The sequence below is a fragment of the Myodes glareolus genome, chromosome 20 (genome assembly GCF_982192425.1).
Source record: "Myodes glareolus chromosome 20, mMyoGla1.1, whole genome shotgun sequence".
NCBI lineage: Eukaryota > Metazoa > Chordata > Mammalia > Rodentia > Cricetidae > Myodes > Myodes glareolus.
The window spans coordinates 23,010,921-23,038,448 of record NC_142045.1 but is presented as its reverse complement, the minus strand read 5'-3'; the positions used below and the strand labels follow the sequence as shown (position 1 = coordinate 23,038,448).

The 27,528-nt window shown below is 39.4% G+C and overlaps 1 protein-coding gene across 4 annotated transcripts in view; it reads left to right on the top strand.

The window, feature by feature from the left end:
• Mme (membrane metalloendopeptidase) overlaps window positions 1-27,528 on the top strand; it is a 132,245-nt gene that overhangs the window by 85,982 nt on the left and 18,735 nt on the right. For all 4 annotated transcript variants that reach the window (XM_087899473.1, XM_087899472.1, XM_087899471.1 and 1 more), the window contains exons 8-16: window positions 394-459; window positions 7,484-7,618; window positions 9,396-9,497; window positions 11,134-11,270; window positions 11,385-11,478; window positions 12,804-12,932; window positions 13,721-13,819; window positions 14,778-14,858; window positions 16,242-16,345. In XM_087899473.1, coding sequence (XP_087755599.1) covers window positions 394-459; window positions 7,484-7,618; window positions 9,396-9,497; window positions 11,134-11,270; window positions 11,385-11,478; window positions 12,804-12,932; window positions 13,721-13,819; window positions 14,778-14,858; window positions 16,242-16,345 — 947 coding nt within the window. The remainder of the gene's footprint in view (window positions 1-393; window positions 460-7,483; window positions 7,619-9,395; window positions 9,498-11,133; window positions 11,271-11,384; window positions 11,479-12,803; window positions 12,933-13,720; window positions 13,820-14,777; window positions 14,859-16,241; window positions 16,346-27,528) is intronic.

The window sequence follows — 27,528 nt, the reverse complement described above, 5'->3', positions numbered from 1 at the left end:
GACCATATTAGAATGTCCCGAAACTGGGAAGTCCTGTAATTGTGGAATCTGGTACTCACTGGGCCAGGATCCTCATATTCTTTGGTTTGTTTTTACTTTCTGCTCTGAATTTAAAATCATTCCCAGGGTATTTTTAGTTCAAGTTTTTTTGTTTTGTTTTGTTTTGTTTTGTTTAGTTTTCATTCCCATCTACACAATGAAATCCCCCGGATTATGTCCCTGCCCATGCATTTATCACTTGCAAGGGGTGTAAAATCCTTTCCCTAGCTGTTTGTTTACTCCATTTCCGACTCTTACACTTAAAAACATCAGGGAGAGTGCGCCTCGTTGTAGTTTATCCGAATGTCTTACTTGCTGAGTAATTTGTTTTCTTTGATGTATATTGTTTTATAGTTTGACCAGCCTCGACTTGGCCTCCCTTCCAGAGACTACTATGAGTGTACTGAAATATATAAAGAGGTAAGTCAAAGCAGAGAGAGAAAAGAATCAGCCACAGACTGCAGAGCCATCTGTGCAAGCTTTAAGAACAAGAGCCAAATTGAAAACTCCTTACATTCTTTGCTGGGGAAATACCAAAGCCTCATAGCTCCGGAGCTCCTTTGATAGAAGGAACACGCCCCCTAGACCAATGGAAGTCAATAAGGAAGCTGGGAATTCCTCACGTGAATTTTGATTCTTAGTGTTTAAGTTATATGATAAATTTTTAAAACTCAGTTTTCAATGTTTCCATTCATGTCTAAAATAGATCATTTAAAGAAAAGCAAAAAGTGTTAGATTAACTGTAGTCAGTAAGGACGAAGGATGGATTGGTACAGGGGAAAGTACCCTCCCAGAACTTTCCAGAGAGCTAGGCAGATAGCAGCCTCTACTCCCTTTCCCATAGCATCGAAGCCATGGACGTCACATCCCACACAACTGCTAACCTAGATTGTGTTCTTACTAGCTCACAAGCTTTCCTGCCTTAGGCTATTGTGAACGTGTACTTTCTTACTGATGCAAGGAGCCCCAGTAGACAAAACCAGAAATGTTGAGTGTGATTAGCTATCAGAAGGAAGATGTTTGTTCGTTAGGTCCTTTGCTCATAACTCTTTGGAAACACAGAAGAAAATTATGGTTGCTTTTCTTGATCCTCAAGAGTCACATTGTTGTACTCCCTGTGGCCTCAGTGGCCTTTAATTGTATACTTCTAATTTCAACCTCCTCTGGAATTTACATTAGTTTGCCTGGTTGGATTGGCTCATTGTGCCATATTCATGTTTAAGGCCAAAGGGGAATAGAAAAGAAGGGGAGTGCTGGATAATTCTTCTCATTTTTGAACTAGTAGGTTTCTTTGGATTTGAGTAAGGGTTTACTCTGTGGTACAGGCTGATGAGACTGTCATGTTGCTCCCACTAAGTATAAAGAAGGTTAGCAAGTATCACCTGAATTTACTCCTGTTTTTGATGCTATTGTGAATTGGATTATTTCTCATTTTTATGTCAAGTAATTCAGTTTTTGTTTGCGTAAGCGCTACTAATCTTTGTGCATATGTTTCTTTTAGATCTTCTCAGTTCTAACTCTATTTTTGATGGCATCTTTAGCATTTTCTGCGTATGAGATCACGCCATTGGCAAACAGTTTATTTCACTGCTTCCTTTCCTATATAGACACCATTTATTTCTTGTGCTCGCCTTATGTTCTGTCTGGTACTTTTAGTACCATCTTGAACAGACATGCTTGTCAGGCTTCTCACCTTGGAGAGACAGTGTTCAGCTTTTCACCAGTAAATCTCATGTTAGCCATGGACTTGTCCTTGTGGCCTTTACTGTGCTGAAGGATGTCTCTCTTGAACTTGAGCTTTTGAAAGTTTTTTTTTAGGAATCATGTTGAGTTTTACCATCATTAAGATGACCATGTGGTTTTGTATTTCATTTGGTTAACATAGTGTGTAAGATCTATTGATTATTATTGAATGATACTTGCATATAATTTTATCTTAATCATGGACAAAAGTCTTTTTATATTCTTTCAAATGCTTATCATAAACTCATCAGCATTTTACTGAGGATTTTACTCTGGTCATCATCATGGATATTTGTTCATTGATACTTGTTTCTTTTATCGTAGTTACTTTGCCTGATTTGGGGATCAGAGTTGGGCTCATAAAATTGTTTGTAAGATTTTTCAAATCTTCCAGAAACTGAAAAGGTGTGCACCACTACCACCCAGCTGACTTCTCATTTTAAAGACTATGCATATCATCAGTTCCCAGATGAGTTAATTTCCATAAGTCGGAGAGTGATTTTGTTGTCATTTAGTGGGCACTATAGCCTAGACATGCCATTTAGGAATACCATGGGTCAGTTTAATCATAAAATTTGTAATTGTTCTCTTCATTAGCTTTTTGACAATGAGGGTACATATTGAATCTCAAGAAATTGCCTGTAAGAGAACTCCTCAGAAAGGAATACATGTACAACATGTCTGCTTTTAATGACAACTGTTCTCAAAGTTAGCTTAGCAAGCAGTCTATAATGGTAGAGTTCCCCTTTGGCAAGAGAATTTATGGCTCCTCTGATTATCTGAGGAGCTAGTTAATGATACACTGTTCTCCAAAAGACAGAAGTAATGAGGTACAAAGCAAAAGTGTAAACATCTATTCTGAGAAAACAATGTGAAGGGTATACATTGCCTGTAAATGATAATCATTCCCAATAATGGAATTCCAGCCAACCATCTCACATGAGAAAGCCCTCTTATAAAAAGACAAATCATCTTAATTTTCTTCAGAAATGTCCCTCCTTAAGAAAGCCCCCAAGCTCCCAAGGCTCTGTACTGGGGATGAATTAAGGTTGGACTCAAGGCTTCTTTTTATCTACTTTTTTACTTTATTAAGGCTAATTACCATCTCCTTCTTTGTAAAGAAATGTGTAGACTGGAAACCTAAAATATCTGCCTATGATTGTAGATATTCTTATGTTCTGTGCAAATGTTCATCTGACAAGGCAGAATAGGCTAGGGTAGTAGTTCCCATACCTATTCTGTGTGTACCAATGACAGTTTTCACATTCCACTCTCAAAGAAAAGCCATCATGATTATTTTACATTTTTATTTAATCATCAATAAAATACTTGGTTGAACCACGCATTTAGGGATAAAATAAAATGAGGAAATCTGCCAGTGAGAAGTTGAATCTGAGGAGGGACAGAAGTAGGAGATGCAAAGCCATGTGTTGTAGTGATGCAAGGCCACAGTTAGAGAGAGAAAGCCAAGAGCTATGCATTGACTTAGAACTCTTCTAAAACTAGTGGGCTCATAAAACAGGGAGGCATTTTAGTGAAGAGGATAAAGAGTTTGAAATATGGTCATAGTCCATCAAAGCCAGAAAGAGATGACCCAAGGCCTGTGTGTCTAAATCAGAGAGAGAAAAGACAGATTCCTCCCCCTCCCTCAATTCCATAAACTCCAGGAAAAAGCACAGACTGAGATTTGTCATCGTAGAGATGAACATGCTCAAGCAAACTAAGATTAATTGTAGAGATTTTGCTTTCTGGTTTACCCAAAGTGTAAACTAATGAATGTTGCTATGGTCTGGAGATGTTCTGATCAAGTAGAAATGAGTAAAAACCTTCTTAATGTACACTTACATTTTAACTTCAGTATTTTCGCTTAATAAATATCCGTTGATTTTATATCATTGTAACAACTCTTGTAAGCAGTGGCAATTTTGAGACATTATTTTTGCTTTCATTGAATTTAAGCAATGCAGGAATAAAAGAGACAGAATTGAAAAAGGACATAATGGAAGGACATACTGTAAGTCGAGGAAGTATTAAGATGAAAATAAAATGTTGATGTCCTAATGAATAAGTGAGTGGATGAGCTATTTAGATTCCATTCAATTGAACTTTGAAAAGGATCTCTCTGGCTGGAGTGAGTGGACCATACTGTAATGTTTCTTAGAAAGGCTCATTTGGTCATTTATGCAGAAGGGGGTGATAGACTTGATGAGGGCAAGTGTATCTAAGATAAGTTGCAGGATGGCCCACTCATCATAGACTAAATGTGTACTTTAAGCTCCTGAGCTAATATATATGGCCAGGAGTTTCTCTGTGTACTAGCATTTGCATTCATATGGTACAAAGAGCATGACTGGCCTCATTTTCTTCTCTCTGGGTACCCAGAAAGAGACAACCCTGGTATATGCATTTAACAAAATATGAAGGGCCATTTTATTTTCAGCTTAGTAAATTTGAGCAAAGAATTTTTAGAGATTGAAAGCAGTTTGTGAAAACTCTGGTTCCCTGCATCGACAATAAACCTTTGAAAATCTTATACAAACCTTCAGGTTCTTTCTGATAACCTACCAGCAGCCTCAGTCCCCTCCCGGGGCAGAGGGACATCCTCCTGGGTCCTGTATTCTTCAACTTCTGTTGTAGACTTTTTTTTAGGTTCAGCTATGTCTCATCCCTGGTTCCCAGGAGCAGGTAAACAATTCTCCATATACAAGCCATCTAAGAAGAGCAAGTTTTTGTGTTAGCAGTGGCATGTTGTTTAATAGGAGGTTTCTGAGCCCTTTAGATAGGAAGTATCTTTCTAGCTTGATGTCCTTGGTACACTTTGGGTATTCTATCAATAAGCTTCCTGAGTGTCGCTTAAATATCCCCAGTATTAATAGCTAACTCAAACATAGTTCTGTGACTTCTCCATTACTTCCTGATCTACATTTTGTAGCTTTTCCTCAGAGGAAGGAAAAATCAAATAAGAGCTGAGTGTTACAACCAAAATATCTAGACATGAAACGCTTGATCTTATGGGTTACCACCAGGGTACCCAGACATCAGCCAATCTGACTGGAGAGCTTTCTTCTTTTTTTTTGTGGATCTTAATGTCATTCATTAGCAATGATATTTACAGGCTAACGCACAATAGTAAAATGGCCTTACATTGCTGTTGTGTTCCTCTTTAGCAATTCCAATAATGTCCAGAACTTGAAGAATACAGGACCCAGGAGGATGTCCCTCCAGGAGGATGTCCCAGGCTAGTGGGATGTAGCATAGAAACACCATTATCTGCTACTGTAAAATGGAAATCATTTTTATTAAAGCAATAATCCATGGTGATAGGATTAGTAAATAATATTTTTGTTAATGTGTGGTTTAAAAGCCTACAAAATTGCCTCTATATGGATGGATTTTATATAGCCTTTTCAAAGCAATTGTTCCTTCCAAACTACTTTTGTTGGTGTTAGGATTTATAATCCACTTTTCTAACAAAGGGCTATTCGATGCTTTCAGGTTCCTCTCCACTGAAAGGATCCCTCATTTACGGTCTTTTCAAAGACATAACTGTTAAAAGATAACAGTTCATTCTTGTCCCCTCCTTGTTAACTAAATCTTCTCTAAATCACAAGAAAGGAAAACTAATTTTCACTTTCAAAAATATCTCAGTTTCTCCAAATCTGCATACTTGATATCATTTGGCATGTTACATGCTTAAAAATGAGAAAAAGTTAAAGCCCTTGGTTTAGACTCTTGGAGCAGTGAGATTGGGTTCTGACAACTACTGCAGGAATTTGGAAAGAAAAGATGCTAAAAAATCCATGTTTTAAGGGGAAGTGTGTTCTATGCAAGTGTGCCCTGAGCACACAGTATGAGCTCTCACCAGTTCAGCAGGTCTAAAGGGTTGTCTTGTGATGTCAGCCACCAAGATGTGATCCACAGTCATCAGGTACAACTGTAAAGAGCAAGAATTAGACTGCAGAATCAACAAAGAACACAGGATTCTTGTTTTCTCTCCTCATTAGCAAACATGTATCTCATATAGTAAAGGGAAATCTCAAAAGACTGAGATTAGAAAATTAAAGTTACCGTCTCCATCATAAGCCAGGAGTGATTCCCTGCTGGAAGCAGATGGATTTATATGCTTTGAAATACAGTTAATTCAAAACACTACATTCTTATACTTTGGACTAGGTGGTCCCATGAGGTATGAACCCAGACATACTTGCTCCCTTCAAAGCAAAACAAGAACTCTGATTAGCTTTTAATGGGAAAAGAGTGAAGTTGGCAATAACTCACGCGAAATTATCTTTCATTACTACTGCCTTGGTGATTGAGATTTAAATGTAAGTACAAATCCAAACACATAGTTTGTGCTGCTAAAAAGCATGGGCGGAAACACTCTCTGCATCGCCATAACACTTCAATATATCTCTCTAAAGAGAAAGTCCATGTCTCCAGGAAACTATTTAGGATTTAGTGAGGGTCATAGGTAGCAGCTGTACATTGAGTTTTGGAGATTCGTAGTAATTGCACATTTTGTATAAGGCTCTTGCTTAATAACATCTTTTCACTTCGATGTTTAGTTTATGTTTGATGGTGAACACCAGCAAGCACACAAGTACCTCTCTGTTCGAATTGAGTAGAAGAGTGCCCTTTGTGCTTGTAAATCATTAGCTGGGATATAGAACTGTCCTGAAGCTGAGAATGGTACACCCTTTTAGCACACCTTAGAACCTTAATTTGTATTTACCCGGATACCCGGTCTTGGAAGCACCAAAGGCTCCACTTAGCCCCAAGTTGTGTGGCAGATTTCTCCTGCTGATAGTGACCTGCTTTACTAAGAGTAAAGCTCCTGCCAGAGAGTTGAATTTAGGTAAATTTTTAAAAATCAGAGCTTATTTTTAATTACTGATGCATAATAATATCGAATAAGTAGCGGGGTGTTGAAACTTATCAAAAGAAGGATTGAATTCTCCTGGTTTTAATGTCGCTGAATTTAAATAATGCATTTGTATGATTCACAAAATCTTAGCACTGCAAATAGTTTATTGCTTCTGCTTATCTGAAGATAAAATACAAAGATATTGAGCTTATGGAAGAAATGTGGCATCGAATCTATGGTATCTTCTAGTACAACTTCACAGTAAAATGGGGAGAATTAGAACCTTTGGTTGTTTGTTGAAGGAACCCCTTAGAACAGTCTCAAAAAATTAACTTTGCCCAAGATATGAAGATGTCCTGATCATACTATATGAATTTGTAACTGCCTCTTCATGAAAAGTTGAAAAAATACTTTCATATATATATATATGTATATATATGTGTGTGTGTGTGTGTGTGTGTATATGTGTGTGTGTGTGTATATATATATATATATGTCAACCTGAGGGAAAATATTTACTAAAGGAAAAGAAGTAGTTGTGTAATTACTTGACAAATGCTTTACAACTGTATTTTTTATAAAAGCAAATAACTGTATTGAAAATAACATAGTCTCCATAGACAAATGACCATAAATTAAGCCATTCCAAATGATAGTTTATTGCAATGCCTCTGTTCTAATTAAAGGAGTTATACAAGTCATTTCTTTTAGCACTTAGAAACTATTTCCATTTTATTGTGCTTTTTCTGCTACAGAAAATTAATGTTTTAAAATCCCTTATGTGCCATGATGAATATCAGAAAGCTCCCCCAACAACTTACTACTTATTTCTTGCAGGCTTGCACAGCCTATGTGGATTTTATGATTTCTGTGGCCAGACTGATTCGTCAGGAAGAAGGATTGTCGATTGACGAAAACCAGCTCTCTTTGGAAATGAATAGAGTTATGGACTTGGAAAAAGAAATTGCCAATGTAAAGCACATTATTTTTCCAGGATTCTGAATAATATCAACCACTTTTTTTGTTTCATTCCCTCCTCTCTATGCCATTTTAAAGTTAAAAGTCTCGCTTTTTCAGTCAGTGATAAAAATGCATAGGCCAGTAATGGGTCATTGACTTCAGGAGAACCTTTGAAACTATAGAATTTCCTAAAATCCAAAAGACTCGCTACCTTTGACAAATAGCAAACAGGCTGCGTTTCGTCGCCTACCTATATAGTAAGCAGTTGCATCAAAACCTTACACTCAGACTGTGAGATGCCCTCATGACCCAGGAAGACACATGCAAAACCATGGCAGTTTTTTAAAACCGTTTTTACTTTGTTATTTTGAAAGACAAAGTGTCTTCAAAGATCATCTCTGTCCTTCTGCTAAGAATATGGTTAGAAGATAAAGTGAGGCCACTGATTTCAGCCTCTGAGATAGCAGTTTGGGGAATATAGAAAAACCTTAGCAACAGAGCCAAGGGAGTTTCTCTATTTCCCCTGCTACCAAGCAAGCCCTTGGAGACTGACACTCTGCTCTGAGCCTTCAGAGGGGCCATGCAGGCATGAGCAAGTGAACTTTGGCCCTAGGCAATACACAGATTAGTGATTGTGCCTGCTCTCCGTTTCTTAACAGTACAAGCAAAACCCTGTTCCCTTAGGTCCCCCATCGGCTCACCACTGCCATCTGGCCTTATCAGAATCTTGAAGACCGAAGAAAAACAGAGAGTGATTTTAGACTTGCTAGGGCAACATAAAACCACCCCCCACCACCCTGACCCTCAACCAGAGTCTGACTGCTTGGAGGAGCAACTCGGTGGAGGATAGTCTGATGGGCCACATGTGGTGCTCAGAGGGAAACTGACTTGCTAGAGTTTCTTGTCCTGCGATTTTATCCCTCCTCTGTTCTCAGACCATGTACCCTTGGGCAGCGTTGGCTCTGTGGTCATTACTCCATACTGCCTCCGATATAGTTGCCAGTGTACTAGGCCTCCCCCTGCCTTAAGCTCTGAGGATGGCCTCGGGTCATAGACATCTTTAAGCCACTCATGTGTACCTAACAGTGTACACATTGCCTCGTATGAAGATGTTCAGTACTGATTGTCTTCATTGATGAGTAGATACATTACTCAAAGGGGACATTGTCACACAATTCTCATTCTACACCTCCCTTTTTTGTGTCTTCCCACCATTCATCCCAAACGCTAACTTGGGAGTTGCTGTCATAACTTAATCTTTAGAGTCAGTGAACACAATGCAGAACACTAATTAGTCAGAAGGAAGGGTGGTCACGATAGTAGGAGAGTGGCCGTTCTTCTTGACCAACTTGCAACCGACCTACCATGCTCTAAGAGTTTGCTGTGCCAACTGCCATAAATTGTTGAAAACACTTTTGTGTTTCCCTTCCCCGGGGCTTAATTTTAACTAGAATACTGGATTATAAATTGAGTGTAGAAGGCAGTCTTTGGAAGATAAATTGGAGACGACTATATCAAAAGAAAGATATAAAATATGAAATAGCAACCGACCTAACTGAATAGACCATTAGCCACAAATATTAATTAGGGGCTTGGACAGTTATCAAAGCGTAAAAAGATTTTTGAAAAATTTTAAGTGTGATGCTCTGGGTAAATATCATTAATTATTACTGAATGTACATAAAATGATAAATTTTGAACAAAAATCAAATTATCTTATACCTATTCTACACTCTATTTTTCAACATATTTATTCTTCTAAGATAACAAGCAAATATTAAATCCCTAGGCTACAACTAAACCTGAAGACCGAAATGACCCAATGTTGCTTTATAACAAAATGACTCTGGCCGAGCTCCAACGTAATTTTTCTCTAGAGATTAATGGGAAGGTAAGTAGAAAGTTTTCAAGTTTTATGTGCCCTTTCCCTATATAATTTCCTGAGATCATAGAATTACATTTTATTTACTGAATTAAATTAACTTTAAATGAATTTCAATGACACTCACTATTAAACTTCATGAAAAGTCCTGGGGAAGGGGTACTTTGAAAGTGCTATTTCTGTATGTAAGTAGAATGGGATTCAAAGGCAAAATTCCTCTTAAGGGAAGTATGCAATATTTTAGACACTGTATCAGAAAAGGGTTAGGAGAAGGTTCGGGTCTTTGTGAGAGCCCATTACGTTATCAATAGATGTAGGCTGTCTAGCAAGAAGTCATGAAATTTCTCTTCAGTTCTTAAGACAGCATGATTTACTCATAACACATCCCATTATCTCATCCAGGCCATTTATAAAAGTATTCAAAACAAAAATTACAAATAGAATCAGGTTGTAAGGAAATCTGTCTCAGTATCCACTAATAAACATGACTCTCTTGGTTTCGTTTAGTTAGTCTCTAACAGTTTCCTTTGTGCCTTTTCTTTGTGTAGTAGTTGGGCCTCCTGGTTGGGACATGAAGCCACATTAATGAAACTATGTCAAAACTCCCACAGCCAGAATTCTCTTTGTATTAATTCTGTAATACTGATTCTGGTTACTGTGTTAGTGAGTTAGTCATTTCTCACATATATTTCTTGATACAATGTGTTAAATAAATGCGTTTTGGAAAACTGGTCTTAAGCACAAAAGGAAAGCAAGGTTTTAACATAACACTTTCTGCACAGTAAGGGACTTCTCTCTCTCTCTCTCTCTCTCTCTCTCTCTCTCTCTCTCTGTGTGTGTGTGTGTGTGTGTGTGTGTGTGTGTGTGTGTGTGTGAATCTAAGATACTGAGATCTTGGGTACTCAATTCCCAAGTAAGGAATATTAGACAAGAGTCAGTCTTTTAAAACTCTCAACTTATCTGCTGAAGTTGGAAACCTGCACACCTGTCTATAGGACTAAGATGAAGAGGTCAGCACATGCTCCTTCAGCTCCTTGGCATCTATGCCGTAGTCACGTCCTATCCAGGGCTGAGACTCTGCTCAGGTTCATGAGTGTGTTTGAATGAACTATTTATTAATATCCACTGTTAAAAGACAGTCTGTATATACTTACATGCTCAGAAACTCTGGACGCTTTATTTTTAAAACTGTTCTTTTCTTTTTAAAAATTATTTTTTCACTTGAGAGGCAGAGGCAGGTGGATTTCTATGAGTTCAAGGTCAATCTGATCTACAAAAGCTAGTTCCAGGACAGTTAGAACTGTTACACAGAGAAACCTTGTCTCAAAAAAAATTATTTCGTAGAGAAAAGATGACAATGGGCCTAATTTCTAATTATGTGCTCGGTATACATAACAGATTTGTTTTGCTCTTAAATGGTTGATTTAATTCAGCTATCTAAATAATCATATTGGAGAACTCATATTTATTCAAAAGCTGACTCCAACAATTGACCAAAAACATCTCAAACACAAACTGGCTAATCTATTAAGTACTTTATGATGCAGCTGATCCCCTTTAGTGTCTGTCCTTCTAAGCATAATTCTTGGAGCCAAGAAGGGAAAATCATAATTACTGAATGTTTTATGCCTGCTTTTTTCCCCAGCCATTCAGCTGGTCAAATTTCACAAATGAAATCATGTCAACTGTGAACATTAATATTCAAAATGAGGAAGAAGTGATTGTTTATGCTCCAGAATATTTAACCAAGCTTAAGCCTATTCTTACCAAATATTCTCCCAGGTAGGTATGTCAGAGTGTCCCCATCCTCAAAGTTTACATTTTATATAAGTCTTTAGAAGCTTTGCAGCCTCACTTTTCTGTTGCTGGGTGGTGGGGTTTTTTTTTCTTATACAGAGATATTCAGAATTTAATGTCCTGGAGGTTCATAATGGATCTTGTAAGAAGCCTCAGCCGAAACTACAAGGAGTCCAGAAACGCTTTCCGCAAGGTGAAGACAAAAATCTCTCTTTTCTTAAGCCCCAAAGCGTAAAGAGATGCATGGCTATAAATGCTTTCTGTGTACACTGCTAGAATGTGCTGGTCCTTCCCAAGAATCCAAATACCCAGATTTGGTTGTCTTGCACATGTGTAGAGAGAGGTCACTGATGGCTCTGCCATCCTACGCTGGTCTGCTACGGTATCATGAGCTCATAGCCCTGTAAGGAGTTACCCGTAGTTGTACAAAAGAATACTGTATTGATTTGTTGTTGCCGATGTGTTAAAGTCCATCTCAGAGGAAATCAGTTTCTCTATTGATTTGATTTTCAGGGGCTCATGGCACAGTGGGTGTATATAAAGACAAACTTCTTTGTCCTTGCGTGCCTTAGGAAGAACATTAGCCTGAAACTAGAACCTAAAGCTTTTTCTTAGCTTGTATATACATTATCTACACAGTCATTCAATCCCGATATTAAGAGAGAGGTCAGTAGGGACTAAAGAGGGAAAACTCTAACATACTGGTTGTTGTCCTGGCCAAAAAAAAAAAAAAAAAAAAAAAATATAACTGCTTGAAAGTTGATAAATAAATTGATAAATTTTTATGCAGGGCTGAGAAGGGACTCTCTTGCAAGAGCGCTTGAGCATGGTTTTCTAAAACGACAACAAATACCCCAAACAGCAAGTGTGCTCACTCACACCTTTAATCCCAGCACATGGGAGACGGAGCGAGCCGGAAGGCCAGCCTCACTCCCGCCAGTGTGAGGCTAGTCCGGCCTACATGAGATTTTGTCTTAAATCGATAAATACAAATAAGTAAAGACTGCAAAACAGAACATTATCTCAGTAAATTTCCAATCCCCTTATTGGTACTAAAACTTGTGTAGACACAATTTTCCTAACGTACCTGAAATTCAGCTAAAACATTAAAAGGAGAAATGTGTTTGTTCTCTTGGGTGTAAGATTTCCTCTCTCTTGCTTTATCGAACATTTCTTCACGTTTATGCTTGTATAGTGGCCACAAGGTTGTATTTTCTCTCCCAAAGCTTCCCTGAACGTTATTAACTCGTCATAGCTAAAAGTTCTACTGGGACATGCCTCTGAAAAGAGACCTTGTTTGCGCAAGCCCTTTTTCTTTTCTTTTTTTTTTTTTTTAAGTAAACAATCCAGCCGGATTACATTTTATCGTAGCTTAGGGACAACTGCTCTGTGAAGAGAAGCATTGAGTACAGCAAGAACTTAAAGCAGACAGGAAGACTAGGTTTGTAGGCTGCCTGCTCTTACTGCTCACTGTCCCTGACTCCTAGTCAGAGGCCGATTTCCTTCTCTCTTCTATAGGCCCTTTATGGCACTACATCAGAGACGGCGACGTGGAGACGGTGCGCTAACTATGTCAACGGGAATATGGAGAACGCTGTAGGGAGGCTTTACGTGGAAGCAGCCTTTGCTGGAGAGAGCAAACATGTGGTAATGTTCTAACAGAGCTCATCGGCATCTAAACAGCATCCTGGTGCTTCATTTGGTTGATTAACAGTTACAGTTGTTCACATCTTAGCTCAATTTTTGTTAATTAGGCAATGAATCTGGGTATCATAGTATACCATTGTTCTCAACAGAGTTAGCCTTCTATCCCTTAATATCTGGTTCTGTCTCTGCCTTCATGTTGTCTAATTGAAAGTGCTGATGTGTTTTTCTGGAAGCAGTGATGTTAGTGTTCACAGCCATGTATTAGACTAATAAGGTCTTCTATTGCCCAATTGACCATTTCCTTAAACACCAACAAAGTAAACTACAGTTTACTTGAAGTATGAGAAGCATAACCTATTTTCTAATAACTCCTGAAATTAAGACAATGGAGCGTAATGGCACAGTGAAACAATTTATTGAAATGTTACATCTTGCTTAATTGGACCACTTATGACAGTGACAGCTAATATTCTAATCTTCTAAAAGGATAGCAAGAACCAGGACATTCTGGAGGTAATTTTAGCTTCTTGTATATAGAAAGACCTCTTCAATTGGGAAAATTCGATAATAGCAGTATTGTCTTAAGGTGTAATAGTTCCATATGCTCACTTACATCCATTTGTTTGGGGTCACAATTCGTCTGTATGTAAATTTGTATGTGTGAGCATACACCTGTATCCTTAAAGGCAGCATGGAGCGCTGTTTGAAAACTGCAATGAAGAATGAACTCCTGGGCTGTATTTCTACATTCGACTCTATTAATAAGCTAATATTTGTTTTGCTTTGAGGTTGAAGATCTGATTGCACAAATCCGGGAAGTTTTTATTCAGACTTTAGATGACCTTACATGGATGGATGCTGAAACAAAAAAGAAAGCTGAAGAAAAGGTAAGGACCAATCAGAGCCATCAAAGAAAATTTACTTATAGGGGAAAAAACATACCAAAATTTGCATAAAAGCTATAAGTCTAGGAGGAGAGCAATAGCTCCATTGGTAAACACTTGCCTTATAAGCTTGAAGCATGAGGATCTGAGGACCTAAAACCCATGTTAAAAACCAAAAGTAGGTGTAGTGGCATACATCTGAAGTTCCAGCACCGGGAAGATGGAAGATGGGTGTATCCCTAGCTCACTAGCTGGCCAGCCTACTCGGTGAGTTCCAGGACCATCAGAGACTGTCTCAGAGAGGGTCTGGGAAGCAATAAACAGAAATAAGTAATGGGACATTTAAAATAAATGCACTTACATAATAATAATGTAAAATTACTAATGAACAGTGGACAAATACGAGGCAGGTAACAAAGAAACCCACTTCCCACTCATGTAGCTAATGCCATTCCTTTAACTCGAAGATCTGCACTGACTTTGGGGATGAAAGGGAACAAAGACTGGAGGAGCCAATATTCAGGAGTGTATTAGCACAGTGCCCGTGGAGCCCTTCTCTGTTTTCTCAGCAGAATCAATGAAGTGGAAAGATAATTATATCCTGCAAGATTGGGAGCACTAAATGTTATTCCTTCAATAAAAATTGAAAAGTCTGGAGAGGAAAAAAAATTTCATAAAACTACATTACATGTGTAGCAATGGCTTTTGTTAGTTTCCAGGGGGAAAGCTGCAGCCCAGAAAGACCGAAAGTGTTAGGCGCTAAGTCTCAAGACTTTTTATTCGTTTTGAACTAAGGTAAAGAGTCATTGCAGAGAACATTGGTTAAGTGCTGTCAGGTGCTTCTTTTGTAAATGACACACCAGGCTCTTTAATTGCTGGTTGTGGACATGTGATGTTTGTATGTGAAGGTTGTGATTATGGAGGTGATTTATCCCCACTTCCAATGTTGTCATTTTCACAGGCCTTAGCAATTAAAGAAAGGATTGGTTATCCTGATGACATCATTTCCAATGACAACAAGCTGAATAACGAGTATCTTGAGGTGAGTCTCAGAAGCGGAGTATGGGGCTGATGGCAACGTCACTGTAGCTCAGGAATGTCAGGCACTGTAAAACAGCCTAAGACTGTAGATCCCATAGCGCTATCTAAAACCTGTAACGTTAATACCCAAATTGTGTTCAATTTAAACTTTGTTGTCCCTGTAGTGGACTGTATTTGGTTTCTATGTATTTCATTTTAACAGTGGTGAGAAAAGCCTTGCATCCTTTAGAGTCGTGTTATATTTGCATTATAGTTCATAACAGTAGCAAAATTACAGTCATGGAGTAGCAATGAAAAATATGTCTGGGGGGTTTATCACAACATGAGAAGCTGTATTAAAGGGTCACAGCTAGGAAGCTTGAGGAATACTGCTCTAGAGCATCAGGGGTAGACGGATGGGTTGCCCACAGACTCTCACAGTGGTTTGCAAGGCTATAAAAGTCACAGATCCTTCTCTTTCCTAGTCATCACCCTGGTGAGCGTTGCACAGTCTGCCTCCTCTCTTAAAGACCAGAATAACTGAGAACCTTTTTTTGAATATTCTCTGGTAGTGTAACTGTTAAAAGAGGTGACACTGTTTAATGTCACTCTATGCCTGTGATCAGGCTTGCCTGAGATGCTCAGTGTTGTCCTGTGACCACACCTGTGACCACCGACTTAACACCCTGGTCACAGCAGGTGACACACCCCAGGTCTGCGATGACATGCATGGCTGATTCACCAAGTACTAGTAGGAGGTTTACACACCAAAATGTTCATTCCTTCTTTTCCATTCACAAAAGAAATCAGTTTTCTTGGGTTTTTTTGTTTGTTTGTTTGGTTGGTTGGTTGGTTGGTTGGTTGGTTGGTTGGTTTTGCCAGAAGAGAGGATTGCCTAAGATCAGAGACAGACTCAAAGCTAAATACCTGGGCTCCAAATTCGAGTTCTCTTGCTCTTTTAAATCTTAGCAAATGACCTGAAACATCTACACTCACAGTCTTCAGCTTTAAAATCTGATCTCAGCTGTTAGGCTACAAGGTTCTTAGAAAGCGTAAATGAGTAATAATAAATACTTAAAATACAAAGAACAGTGCCAAGGACAGTGGGTACTAAATAAAGAGGGCGTGGTTATGCACGATTGTAGTCTGGAGAATGATATCAGTATTGTGAGGTTGGCCTGACCTTTGCTTCATGTGTGGTTATAAAAGAATACACTAAAGTTACAGTATAACATATGTAACAAGGCTGATATATAACATATACAACATATAGCAAGGCTAATTGGGAATAGAGCATCCTTTAGTAAGTTTTTAATGCCGTTTCTTACCTGTGCTAACTTGTTTTCTAGCAGTACTGTGATGAAGCCGGCATTAATGTTTCTTTCAAATCTTTTGTCTAATGCAGTTGAACTACACGGAAGATGAGTACTTTGAGAACATAATCCAAAATCTGAAATTCAGCCAAAGCAAGCAGCTGAAGAAGCTCCGAGAAAAGGTGGACAAAGATGAGTGCGTACAGTCTGTTTCCTAATTGCTCATTCTGGAGCAGGCCCTCTCCTGCTGGCTCTGGTCCCTTGACCATTGCAATACCCCCTTCCCTCAGGAGGTTCTGAGAACGTCTAATAATCAGACTGTATTAATAGCACGGGCCAGGAACTTCAAACCAAAGCCTTTCTCCACTAAGGCACCCTCACACTTAACTTCATCTCTTGATTAAGTGGCTTCTTAGCTGTCGCTGTCTCTAGCATTTTGATGGACAAGTTTTTCAGAAACACCTTAGCTTAATGTGACTTTGCTCTTTAAGCCCGTGCTTGGGCCTTACTCTGCATCCAGAATGTTCTTCCGCTATTAGTGCCTACTCTTTCTATTAGCCAAGCATCCCACAAGCCCACTCTCTTTTCTGATTGCTTCATGTGACAAATCCTTTAACCCTGCAAAAGCTACATAGGAGATCCAGGGATCATTAGGAGCAATAACTTCTGAATAATACCCTCCTCTTCATGTTCATCTCAGTGTTACTTCATAATAACTGTTACTTGTGACCTTTGCTTTTCCACTAAATAGGTGATACGCGGAGATTGACCAGCATATGTGCTGAGTCCTCAAACCCATTGAGTTCCTTAGATTGGTCTTCCAAGACTTTTAACCCTGTAATAACCGAAGCCATTCTCGGTGCCTAACACTGAGCTCAGTGGCAATTACAATTAGTGAATGTCCAAGCAACTGAAAACTAAATGCCCCGCCTTGATTTGTGTATTGACTAACAATGTGTTTCATTAAGTTTTTTTTTTCTGTAACTACTGTTCTAGAGACATGACTAGCCCAGTTGTCATCGGGTCCTGGAAAATTAAGAGGCAAATAACAGCAGGCCGTAGATGATCTTTACAGCAGAACTTGTGTGATGCAATGGCTTGTACCACAGGACAGAAACATGCCGGGGAAAGTCCAAAGATATTTTAATATTTTAGTGCACAGCCTATGTGCTACATTAGTCTTGTTTGAGCCATTCTCAAAGATTCTGAGACAGCTACAATGCGGCTCCCAAGCTCTCTGCCATCCAGTGCCAGCTTTTTCTCTCTCCCTCTTCTTTCGCATTGAATGCAATGGTCCAAACATCTGGCTGCCCATTAGAATCACATGGGCAACATTAAAAAACAATAGTGATGCCCCAGCTCAGAGGTTCTATATCAGGATTCATTTTCTCTAAGACTCAGAGCCCCAAAACTGGAACTCTTCTTAAGTAGCACCCTCCAAGTACAGACCTCAGAATTAGCCTCCTTTTGTAGCATCTTCTGCATTTCGTTTTAAAAATATTAAATTCGTTTAAAAAAATACTCTGGCTATAACCACATTAAATAGCTAGGACTGAATCCTATGAGGTGCATGGTATTTAAAGTTCCCTTTATTTCATTTGGGCTTCTCCCTGTGAAAGTTTCTGACTGATGTGGCACCTGTTTAATAGGGGAAAAGTCACCGTTGTTGTCCCTTTCCTTGTTCCACGCGTCCTCAGGTCCAAGTCCTCACTGACCTTCAGAAAGACAAATCTATAGCCTGGTCATGTGGCCGGAAGTCACGTGTCGTTTTCAGATCCTCATTCCCAATGACTTGTCGGAGGATTATATGTCCACAGACATACTGAAAAGATAGGGGAGAGCCTGTGAACTATTATCTGGTTGTACTACAGGGTATGTTAGAGGAATGCTGATTAATGCATTAAAATTCCAAGGAACTAGCAATATAAGTAAATTCAACTAACTAACTAGTAACTCCTAGATCATACCACTCCATGTGCTCCCCTCCCCGCTTGGGCACATGCATTTACTTCTTGAAGGTGTATACCATCCTTATTGCATCTGAGTATTTGAATCTGGCCCAGATCCGTCTGCGGAGCTTTACATTTAATATCTAGCTGGTTAGCAAGCATTTCTATGTAACTATATCATTAACCACATAAGCACAACATTTTGCCACATAGGCAAAAATTAATCTTGTTCCTTCTATCTGTCTGTTTTCTAAAACCTTCTACCTTATTATTCCCACCCAGATGGACAGCATGGCCTCCTCTTGATCACTCTGGGCTTTTCTATTTCATCTGTAGTGCTCTATCCAAAGAAAAGGACTACCTTCCCCTGCTGCTGATTAAATATTATATGGTTATATTTAAAACCATCTCCAGTTGCTTCCTCACCATATTTTTCCCTGTTGTTTTCATTTTTTTAAAAAAAAAATTATTGCCAATTATCTCATGTTTTCACTTCATGCTCACACTGCTATCCCCAGGGTCTCGATGATACAGCTTGACTCATGTTCTTTCTCGACGAAAACCTTTCCTGTCATTCCTGTTGCTTAGCTCAAGAAATATGAACCTTTATAAAGGTCAAAAGTTCCCATAGCTCTCCAGAATCCCTTAACAGTCACCCACACTGCCGGCTCAGTCCAAAACTCTGCTGATATTCAGTGCTTCCAAACCACCCTCTGCCCTTCCTTCGTGGTTTCTGAGCTTGTAGTATCCTATTTTATTTATTTATTTATTTTGAGACAGGGATTCTCTGTGTAGTCTTGACGCTTACTATATGGATCAGGAGGACCTCAAACTTACTGAGATCTTCCTGCCTCTGCCTCGCAAGTTCTGGGGTTAAAGGTGTGCGCCATCACTTCCAGATGTAGCATTTGTTTAACAGGAACCTCTGCCTGACTTGACTCGAGTGTTGTGTCTTTAGTCATTGTCTGTCAGCCCCTTTTTGCTCACCTTTTTGATCATCAAACTCTCACAGTTTGATGTTGCTCAAGAAGCTGATTTTTGTAGAAGGAAGAAACCACTATCTCAAAAAAAATTGAACATAGATGAATAGAATATGGATATTTCATGCATGGCAATAGGTTGTACAAATGGCCAATCTGTAATAATGTTGATAAAATTATTTCAGTAGATAACATAAAAATGCCTCCAACTCCACATTTTACCCCCACGTCTTGTGAATATATACATCCCTGTGACTTTTTTCTGTTAAACAATTTTTAAAACTTGTTTTAAAAACAAGGAGTATACATGCAATATGTCCAAGTTAATCATTTGGCTGAAGGGCCTCCCTTTACCCTTGTGAGTAGCTCACACCTGCAAAGAACAAAAATTTTAATAATTTTAAAACTTCATATGGTTACTGAATGACTATGTGTAACTTTTTTTTTTAACTCTGAATGTGATGTCTCCTGAGGGTTTGGTGCAATTGCAGAGGAATTTCAAGCATGTCCAGTTCAGAGAAAAATAGCCCTGAACTGGGAGTATAAGTGTTGGCAAGATTACTTAGTAACACATCTAAATTCAATTACTTGTACTAAAAGGATAACTCGCTGAGAGTTAACAGAACAAAAATAAACCTCAAGGCATGTGTGTTCGTGAACAACAAAACAATTAAGGCTTCCTTAGGAGATTCCTAGATTTGGTACTGACTTAAAGAAAAGTTGAGGTTTGTTTCGTTTTTGTTTTTGTTTTGTTTTTGTTTTTTGACTGATCAGTAAAGCATTCTCTGAGAATGCTGGTTAGAAGCTAAATTAATGAGTAGAACGGAGTAGTGACTGATTCTACTGCATGGACTGACTTTGTGAGAGCCTGGTTTGTTTGAATGCTCACCTTTATAGACCTGGATGGAGAGGGGAGGACCTTGGACTTCCCACTGGGCAGGGAATTGCTCTTAGGGCTAGAGAGGGAGGGGGAGGTGAGAAGGGGGAGGGAAAAGGGAGGCAGGGATGAGGTAGAAATTGTTAATAAATAAATAATAGGAAAAAAAACAGGACAAAAAGAAAAAACAAAAACAAAAAAACAAAACAAGACTTCCTAACCCATAGGATGTCTTCCTTACTCCGTGCCTGCTGGGTTTTCTGATCAGTATAATCAGATGATGGCAGACTGAAGTCAGTAGACACCTAGAGACCACAATAGATGCTGGCAGACCCCAACAGAGCATCAAAACGTCCCTTAGTCCCACTTCACTAGAGAGGACAACTCAGAACTCTGACACCGTTACTATGCGTAATCTCTTGAGAGGACCGTGCTCAGATGGGGTACTGCCCTAGTTGCCGCAGCTCTCTATGACTGTAGAAAGGCAATATGCTTCATCCTCCCCATCACTGGGCAAGCTGGGTCAGTCCTGTGGAGCAGCCATTAATAGGCCTGAATATTTGGTGGGTGCCTATCGTGTTCCCAACAGTGTGCTAAGTCCTCGTGGTTCAAGCTAAAAATAAAACATGGACTGTCACTACCTGTGAAGCTACTTCTAATCAGCTGGAGAGTTGGCGCCTTGGTGTGGAGTCAGGTAAATACAAAGGGTTGCATGGAATAGAAGAGGTTTGCGTTTCTTACGAGGAGTTCTCAGGATTACCTAGTATCCGGAAAAGTGGATTCTCCTGGTTCAGTATCAGGAGGGTCTTGGTCTTCAGACAGATTCAGTCACCGACTGTACATTAGTTGCGGTCGCTACTCAAATGCAATGTTCAGAGACGGTCTTTAGTTCTTCTGCACTTTTGTTTAGGCCTTAAAGTCCTATGTGTGTGGAGGAGGAAAGGAGAGTGAGCTGTGGAACTAGAGTGGACTGGTAGGGTAGGGTTTGGGTAAACAAGGATTTCTGTACTTTACCTATGGTCTCTATAAACTTAGCCTCTGAGCTTTGTTTTTGGGATGATGGGGTTTTTTGTTTGTTTGTTTCTAATTTTGTTTTTGGTTTTTCTAAATTTAGTTAATAACATCTATTTTTGCCTTGAAAAGAAGGGGATATGGTAAGCAAGAAAGAGAAAAGGCCCTCTTTATGTTGAAAATAGAAAGGCATTAAGCACTGCACTGGTATTTGTGCATCGTGTGGATCAGCAGTTTGGTGGTGTGGGTTGGGAGGAAGGCAAGCACGCCATCTTTCCCTTTCCCTTAAATATGTTTTCCTCGGTTTATCACTTAGTGTCTACATGTATTAGGGTAGAGCTAAGGGACTACTCAGTGACTCAGTTTCCCTACCTACAGATTGGAGGTGCCCTCTATTCTGTCAGGATGATCTGGGAGGTCAGGAAGAGCATGTGGGAAGCGTTTGAGAAAAAAATAACAGAAGTGTGAAAGATTATATTGATCGCAGATTTCAGCAGGATTCTCCTTTCGCCCAGCAATACTTGAAGAGGCGCGCACAAAACGCTATTTATCATACCGCTGATGTCAAAGGAGTCGCTTTCAGCGTAGATGCCGAGAATTGAACACTTGTAGGAGAAGGACATTAACGGTCTTGTCCTTTATTTTAAGCTTTAAATTCTGTGGCTGAAAAGAGGTTTATTCTAAGAGCTCTTGCAGTCTATCAGGCTCACTTTGTCTTAACGGCTGCTGAATTTGAATGTTCATATCTGCGCTTCTTACCTGTCATAGAGACTGGGTCCCTTCATTGCATCACTGCCTGACTTCCTCAGGGTATAAAGGGATGGATGGCAAACACCTGGCTCCCCTCTCACGTGCATTTTAGTTATGTGTCCTCTTTGAGGATGTCTAGATGCTGATTCAAGACAAATTCAGCTTACCTGACAAAACTACATCTCAGAAATTAAAATTAAATTATAATAATTACATAAAAATATATGTCTTGCCTACTTCCTCCATTCCCACTCTACCTCCCCATCACATGCTCACACATGCATAGACCACTGGAGGCAGGAAGGGAACCCGGGAACTCAGGGTTTTGCTTCTTCTCCCTGGTCTAACACTGTACATAAGAGGATGCTCGGGTCTGGCCTGCACATTTGGAACGTATCTTGGGGTAGCATACAATAGCCATTATTTTGGAGGAATATCACCTCCATTTGTTTCTTTTCTTTTGTTTCCATTTGTTTTTCACTTTTCTTCTTTATGTGCATTTCTCTCTTCCAAGTGTTACTGTCATGGTCAGCATTGTCTGAGTTTTACAAATTAAAGCATCTCCATTTTCATAGATGTATTGAAATCAAAAGAACTAAAATTTTCATTACATAACTATTACATTTAAAAACATTTTCTTTGCCTCATTAATTTATCTTTTCATTATTTTGGTATTTGGGGTATTTAATAACTGACCACAAGTATCAAACACTAAATCTGTCTCTGTTATCACTACCCTACTTAAGATGTAACAACTGATATAATTATAGTACTTCAACTTCTGATCACGACCTGGGACAAAATGCCCTGGTTTTTTTGAATTTGTATAATTCTCCAGAGTGGACTAAGGACACGCTGTCCTAAAGATTTTTTTCTGGGGTTTGGGGTGGGGGGTGGACAAGTACTAAACTCTAGTGCTCAGTAAACCACACCATCAAAATTGTAATTTTGTGGGCGTGATCCATGGTCATAGTGGCCACCTACGTTTAAGGAGCTATAACTCACAGTGGACATGTTAATATCTAAAACTCTCCCTACTGAAGAGTTACAAACATTAATCAAAATGCAATCTTAAATGCCTTCAAGTACGAAAAGATGGCATTTATTTTTTTTTTAGTAAATTTTATTAAATTATAAAAGTTTCCATTTCCGCCCCCCCTCCCAACACCCTCTCACTCCCCCCACTCCCCCCCCTCCTTCCCCTCCATCCCCCAGGGCAGTCAGGGTTTCCTGCCCTGTGGGAAGCTCCAGCTCCCTCCCCCTCCCTCCAGGTCCAGGAAGGCGAGCGTCCAAACAGACTGGATCCCCAAAATCCAGCATATGCAGAGGAAACAGGTCCCAGTGTCATAGTCAATGGCTTTTCAGAAAGACCCCGGGCCAGCCACAGTCAGAGAATCCGGCCAAATTCCGAGAATCTGGCTAGATCACGTCCTCGTTCAGTCCCAGTCCAACTGGCCCTGGTAAACTCTCATCAGATCCGTTCCCTTGTATCAGTGGGTTATAGCATCCCTCGCAGTACTGATTTCGTCTTTCATGTTCCTCCTCCTTCCGCTCCCCCTCCGGACCTCGGGGGGCTCAATCCGGTGCTCCAATGTGGGCCTCCGACTGCATAGCCGTCCTTCGCCAGACGAAGGATTTATGGTGATAAGCAAAATATACATCAGTATGGTCATGGGCCACGGTGGGCCTCCAACTGCATAGCCGTCCTTCGCCAGACGAAGGATCTATGGTGATAAGCAAAATATACATCAGTATGGTCATGGGCCACGGCCGATTCAGGCACCCTCTCCTCTGTCCAGAGAGCAATCTGGGGGATTTCTCCTTGGACCTGGGATCCCATATATAATCAAGTCTCCTGTAAACCCTAAAATGGCTCCCTTAGTTGAAATATATTGTTCCCTGATCCCATATTCATCCTACCTCCCTCCCCCCCCCCATCCCCGGCCACCAAGCTTTCCCTGTTCCTCCCCTACTCCCTTTTCTCTAGCCCTCTCCCCCTCCATCGACCCTCCCACCCCCCCATGCACCCGAGGTTACCTGGGACTCATGTCTATTTCCTACCTCCTGGTGGATAGCTAAATAATCTTCATCAGGTTCATCTTCTTATTTAGCTTCTCTAGGATCACGAATAATAGGCTCAAAGACCTTTAATTATGGTTAGAATCCACTTATGAGTGAATACATACCGTGTTCCTCTTTTTGGGTCTGGCTTACCTCACTCAGTAAAGCGTTTTCTATTTCCATCCATTTGCATGCAAAATTCAAGATGTCATTGTTTTTTACCGCCGAGTAAAACTCTAATGTGTATATGTTCCACACCTTTTTTAACCATTCTTCTATTGAGGGGCACCTAGGTTGTTTCCATGATCTGGCTATTACAAATAGTGCAGCTATGAACATAGTTGAACAAATGCTTTTGTAGTATGTTAGGGAATCTTTAGGGTATATTCCCAAGAGTGGTATTGCTGGGTCCTGAGGGAGGTTGACTCCCAGTTTCCTGAGAAACCGCCACACTGATTTCCACAGTGGCTGCACGAGTTTGCATTCCCACCAACAATGGATGAGTGTTCCCCTCACCCCACATCCTCTCCAGCATAGGCTATCGTTGGTGTTTTTGACTTTAGCTATTCTGACAGGTGTAAGATGGTATCTCAAAGTGGTTTTGATTTGCATTTCCCTGATCGCTAGGGAGGTTGAGCATGACCTTAAGTGTCTTCTGGCCATTCGAAGTTCATCTGTTGTGAATTCTCTGTTAAGTTCAGTACCCCATTTTTTAATTGGGTTAATTAGAGTTTTAGTGCCTAGTTTCTTGAGTTCTTTGTATATTTTGGAGATCAGACCTTTGTCTGATGAGGGGTTGGTGAAGATCTTCTCCCAGTCAGAAGGCAGCCTTTTTGTCCTACTGACAGTGTCCTTTGCTTTACAGAAGCTTCCCAGTTTCAGTAGATCCCATTTATTCATTGTTTCTCTTATTGTCTGTGCTGCTGGGGTCCTACTTAGGAAGAGGCCTCCTGTGCCTAAATCTTGTAGACTACTTCCCACTTTCTCTTCTATCAGGTTCAAAGTGGACGGATTAATGTTGATGTCTTTAATCCATTTGGACTTGATTTTTGTGCATGGTGATAGATATGGATCTACTTTCATTTTTTTACAGGTTGACATTCAGTTATGCCAGCACCATTTGTTAAAGATGCTTTCCTTCTTCCATTGTATACCTTTAGCTCCCTTGTCGAAAATTAGGTGTTCATAAGTTTGTGGGTTAATATCTGGGTCTTCTATTCGATTCCATAGGTCGACTTCTCTGTTCTTATGACAATACCAAGCTGTTTTCAATACTGTAGCTCTATAATAGAGTTTGAAGTCAGGGATGGTAATGCCTCCAGAAGTTCTTTTATTGTATAAGATTGTTTTGGCTATCCTGGGTTTTTTGTTTTGCCATATAAACTTGATTATTGTTCTCTCAAGGTCTGTGAAGAAGTTTGATGGGATTTTGATGGGGATTGCATTGAATCTATAGATTGCTTTTGGTAGAATTGGATGGCGTTTATTTTTACAAAAGCAGTAAGCCTAAGCCAGCAATATTGAATGACGTCCATCTTTCTATGTCTGTGTCTTCCAGTCATGTCTGAGGTGTGCCGTCTGGAAGCATTCACTAAGTGCATCTGCCTTTTCTTCTCAGTATAACATTTCATCTTTGAATTATGACTTTTTCTACTTTACTATTAGGACTTTTGGTTACTTCAGAGCCAAATAATTTATAACGATTCTTTATAATTACACATAAAATGCTCAGCTATTACCACAACTCAGACTTTGCAATTAAGAAATTCACACTAGAGCCACTGAGACTAGGCTCTAATTCATAACCAATTTTGGTAAAAACTTTAATAATTATAAACTCTTTATATATGAGTTTTTTATTGCCACATTTGCTATGAAAGTGTTGAGAATATACCAAAAATATTTTTCAGCTCACGCAATGGGGCTTTTTTAGAATTGTCTGAACATATCATCCATTCTGACCTTTTCACCAGCTCCAAAGAACTTCATTTCAACCTGAATCATGGTACCTGTGTGAACCTATGCAAATACAATCTAAACGCGTCGCCTTTTTCTCGTCTCCACCTTTTCTATACAGACATCTTTTTCTGTTAGTCACAGAAATAAAATCAACTTGTTCTGTATAGCTCTGATTTCTGCATTTTAATCTAGCATCCTGGGTTTACAAATACTTGCCTTGCTTGTGAGTCATTATAAATTGTGTAGTAAGCAAGCGGCATTTAATTAAAACAAAGAAGACGTCTTCTTGTAATCATCAACTTGCAGGAAACGTTAAAATATTCATGGCTCAGTTCTGCTGGAACTAGGGAGGATTGATATGTGAGCCCCATCCTGCCTAAAGTGTTTTCCTGTGCTAAAAGAACATAGGCAACGAACTAACAGAAAGACACGTGGAAGCTATTCTTCACCATCTCCTGGTTCAATGTTTGCCTAAAGAACAGGTGTAAAGTTTTAGTCATGTTATCAAAAGAATAACAGAAATTTTCAGATGGTCGCTGCATATTGGTCTCTGCCCGTTATTTTTAAGAAACTACACTAGCACTTATACCTGACATTCACAATGGTTCCTGACATTATGGCCAAGGTGTTGACTTTGTACTGCTCACCTGGCACCGGAGAGACTAGAATGCCTCTGACAGAAAATGAATTATTGTACTATTTTGATTTGCTACTAGGAGGAGAATAATGGTCACACTGGCTATTGCCCTGAGGCAGAATAACTAGTAAAGCCTTAACAAATTACTCCATGATTGTCTTAAGTGTGTTGGAAATGCTAACATGAAGAGGTCATCAGAAGTCAAGCAGTGTCCATTTTCAATGGACATATATATTAGCTCTTTAAGACTAGAATAATATTTCTGTTTTCCTTACGTGCTTACTATATGATGATTGACAGGCATCTTCCTTACTGTCTAAGCAGGAAGAGATGAGGGCAACAGCCCCTGTCTTTCAGTCCTCAAATTATCATGAGACCGGTGTTTTATTTTGTTTGGTTTTTAATTTATTTATATACTCTTATGTAACATTTATGAATCATTCTCACTTTCTAAACTAGCCTTCTATATTTAGGGTACATTTTTTACAAACTCTAGATTCTGTGTAGAGCCTAAGTCTTGGTATGGACTGACAGACAGACAACTCTATTTTAAAAACTACCTGGATTTTACTTTACAATCATAAGAAAATGCATCTTTCCTCAATATTGCTGTATTTATAAAATAAATGCTTTTAAAGATTTATTTTATTTTTAATTGCGTGTGTGTGTGTGTGTGTGTGTGTATGTGTGTGTGTGTGTGTGTATGTGGTATGTACACATGGGTGCAGGTGTCCTTACAGGCCAGAAGCATCAAATCTCCTGAAACTGGAGTACAGGCGCCCACAGGCTGCCTGATGTGGTTGCTGACAGATGAACTCTAGTTCTCTGAAAAAGCGATTCCTACTCTTAACTGCTACACCATCTCTCCCAGTGTTTCATTTTTAAAACAAGATATAAGGAACAATAATTTGAAGTTCATTGTTCCAAGCTAAAATATCTGGACTGCCAACGAATCTCATTATGAACTAAGAATTGAAATCTTTAGAGCTACTTGAATCTGAAGGTTTGCTAGCCTTTGTTTCATATGTTCTCAACTGCTCCAGAATTGTTGGACCAATTTAGTATCAAAGCATAAAGCTATTCACATTTCGCTATAATTTTAGCCTCCTACAGTTTCTGAAAGGATGTAGTGGATTTTGTACCATCGGATGCCTC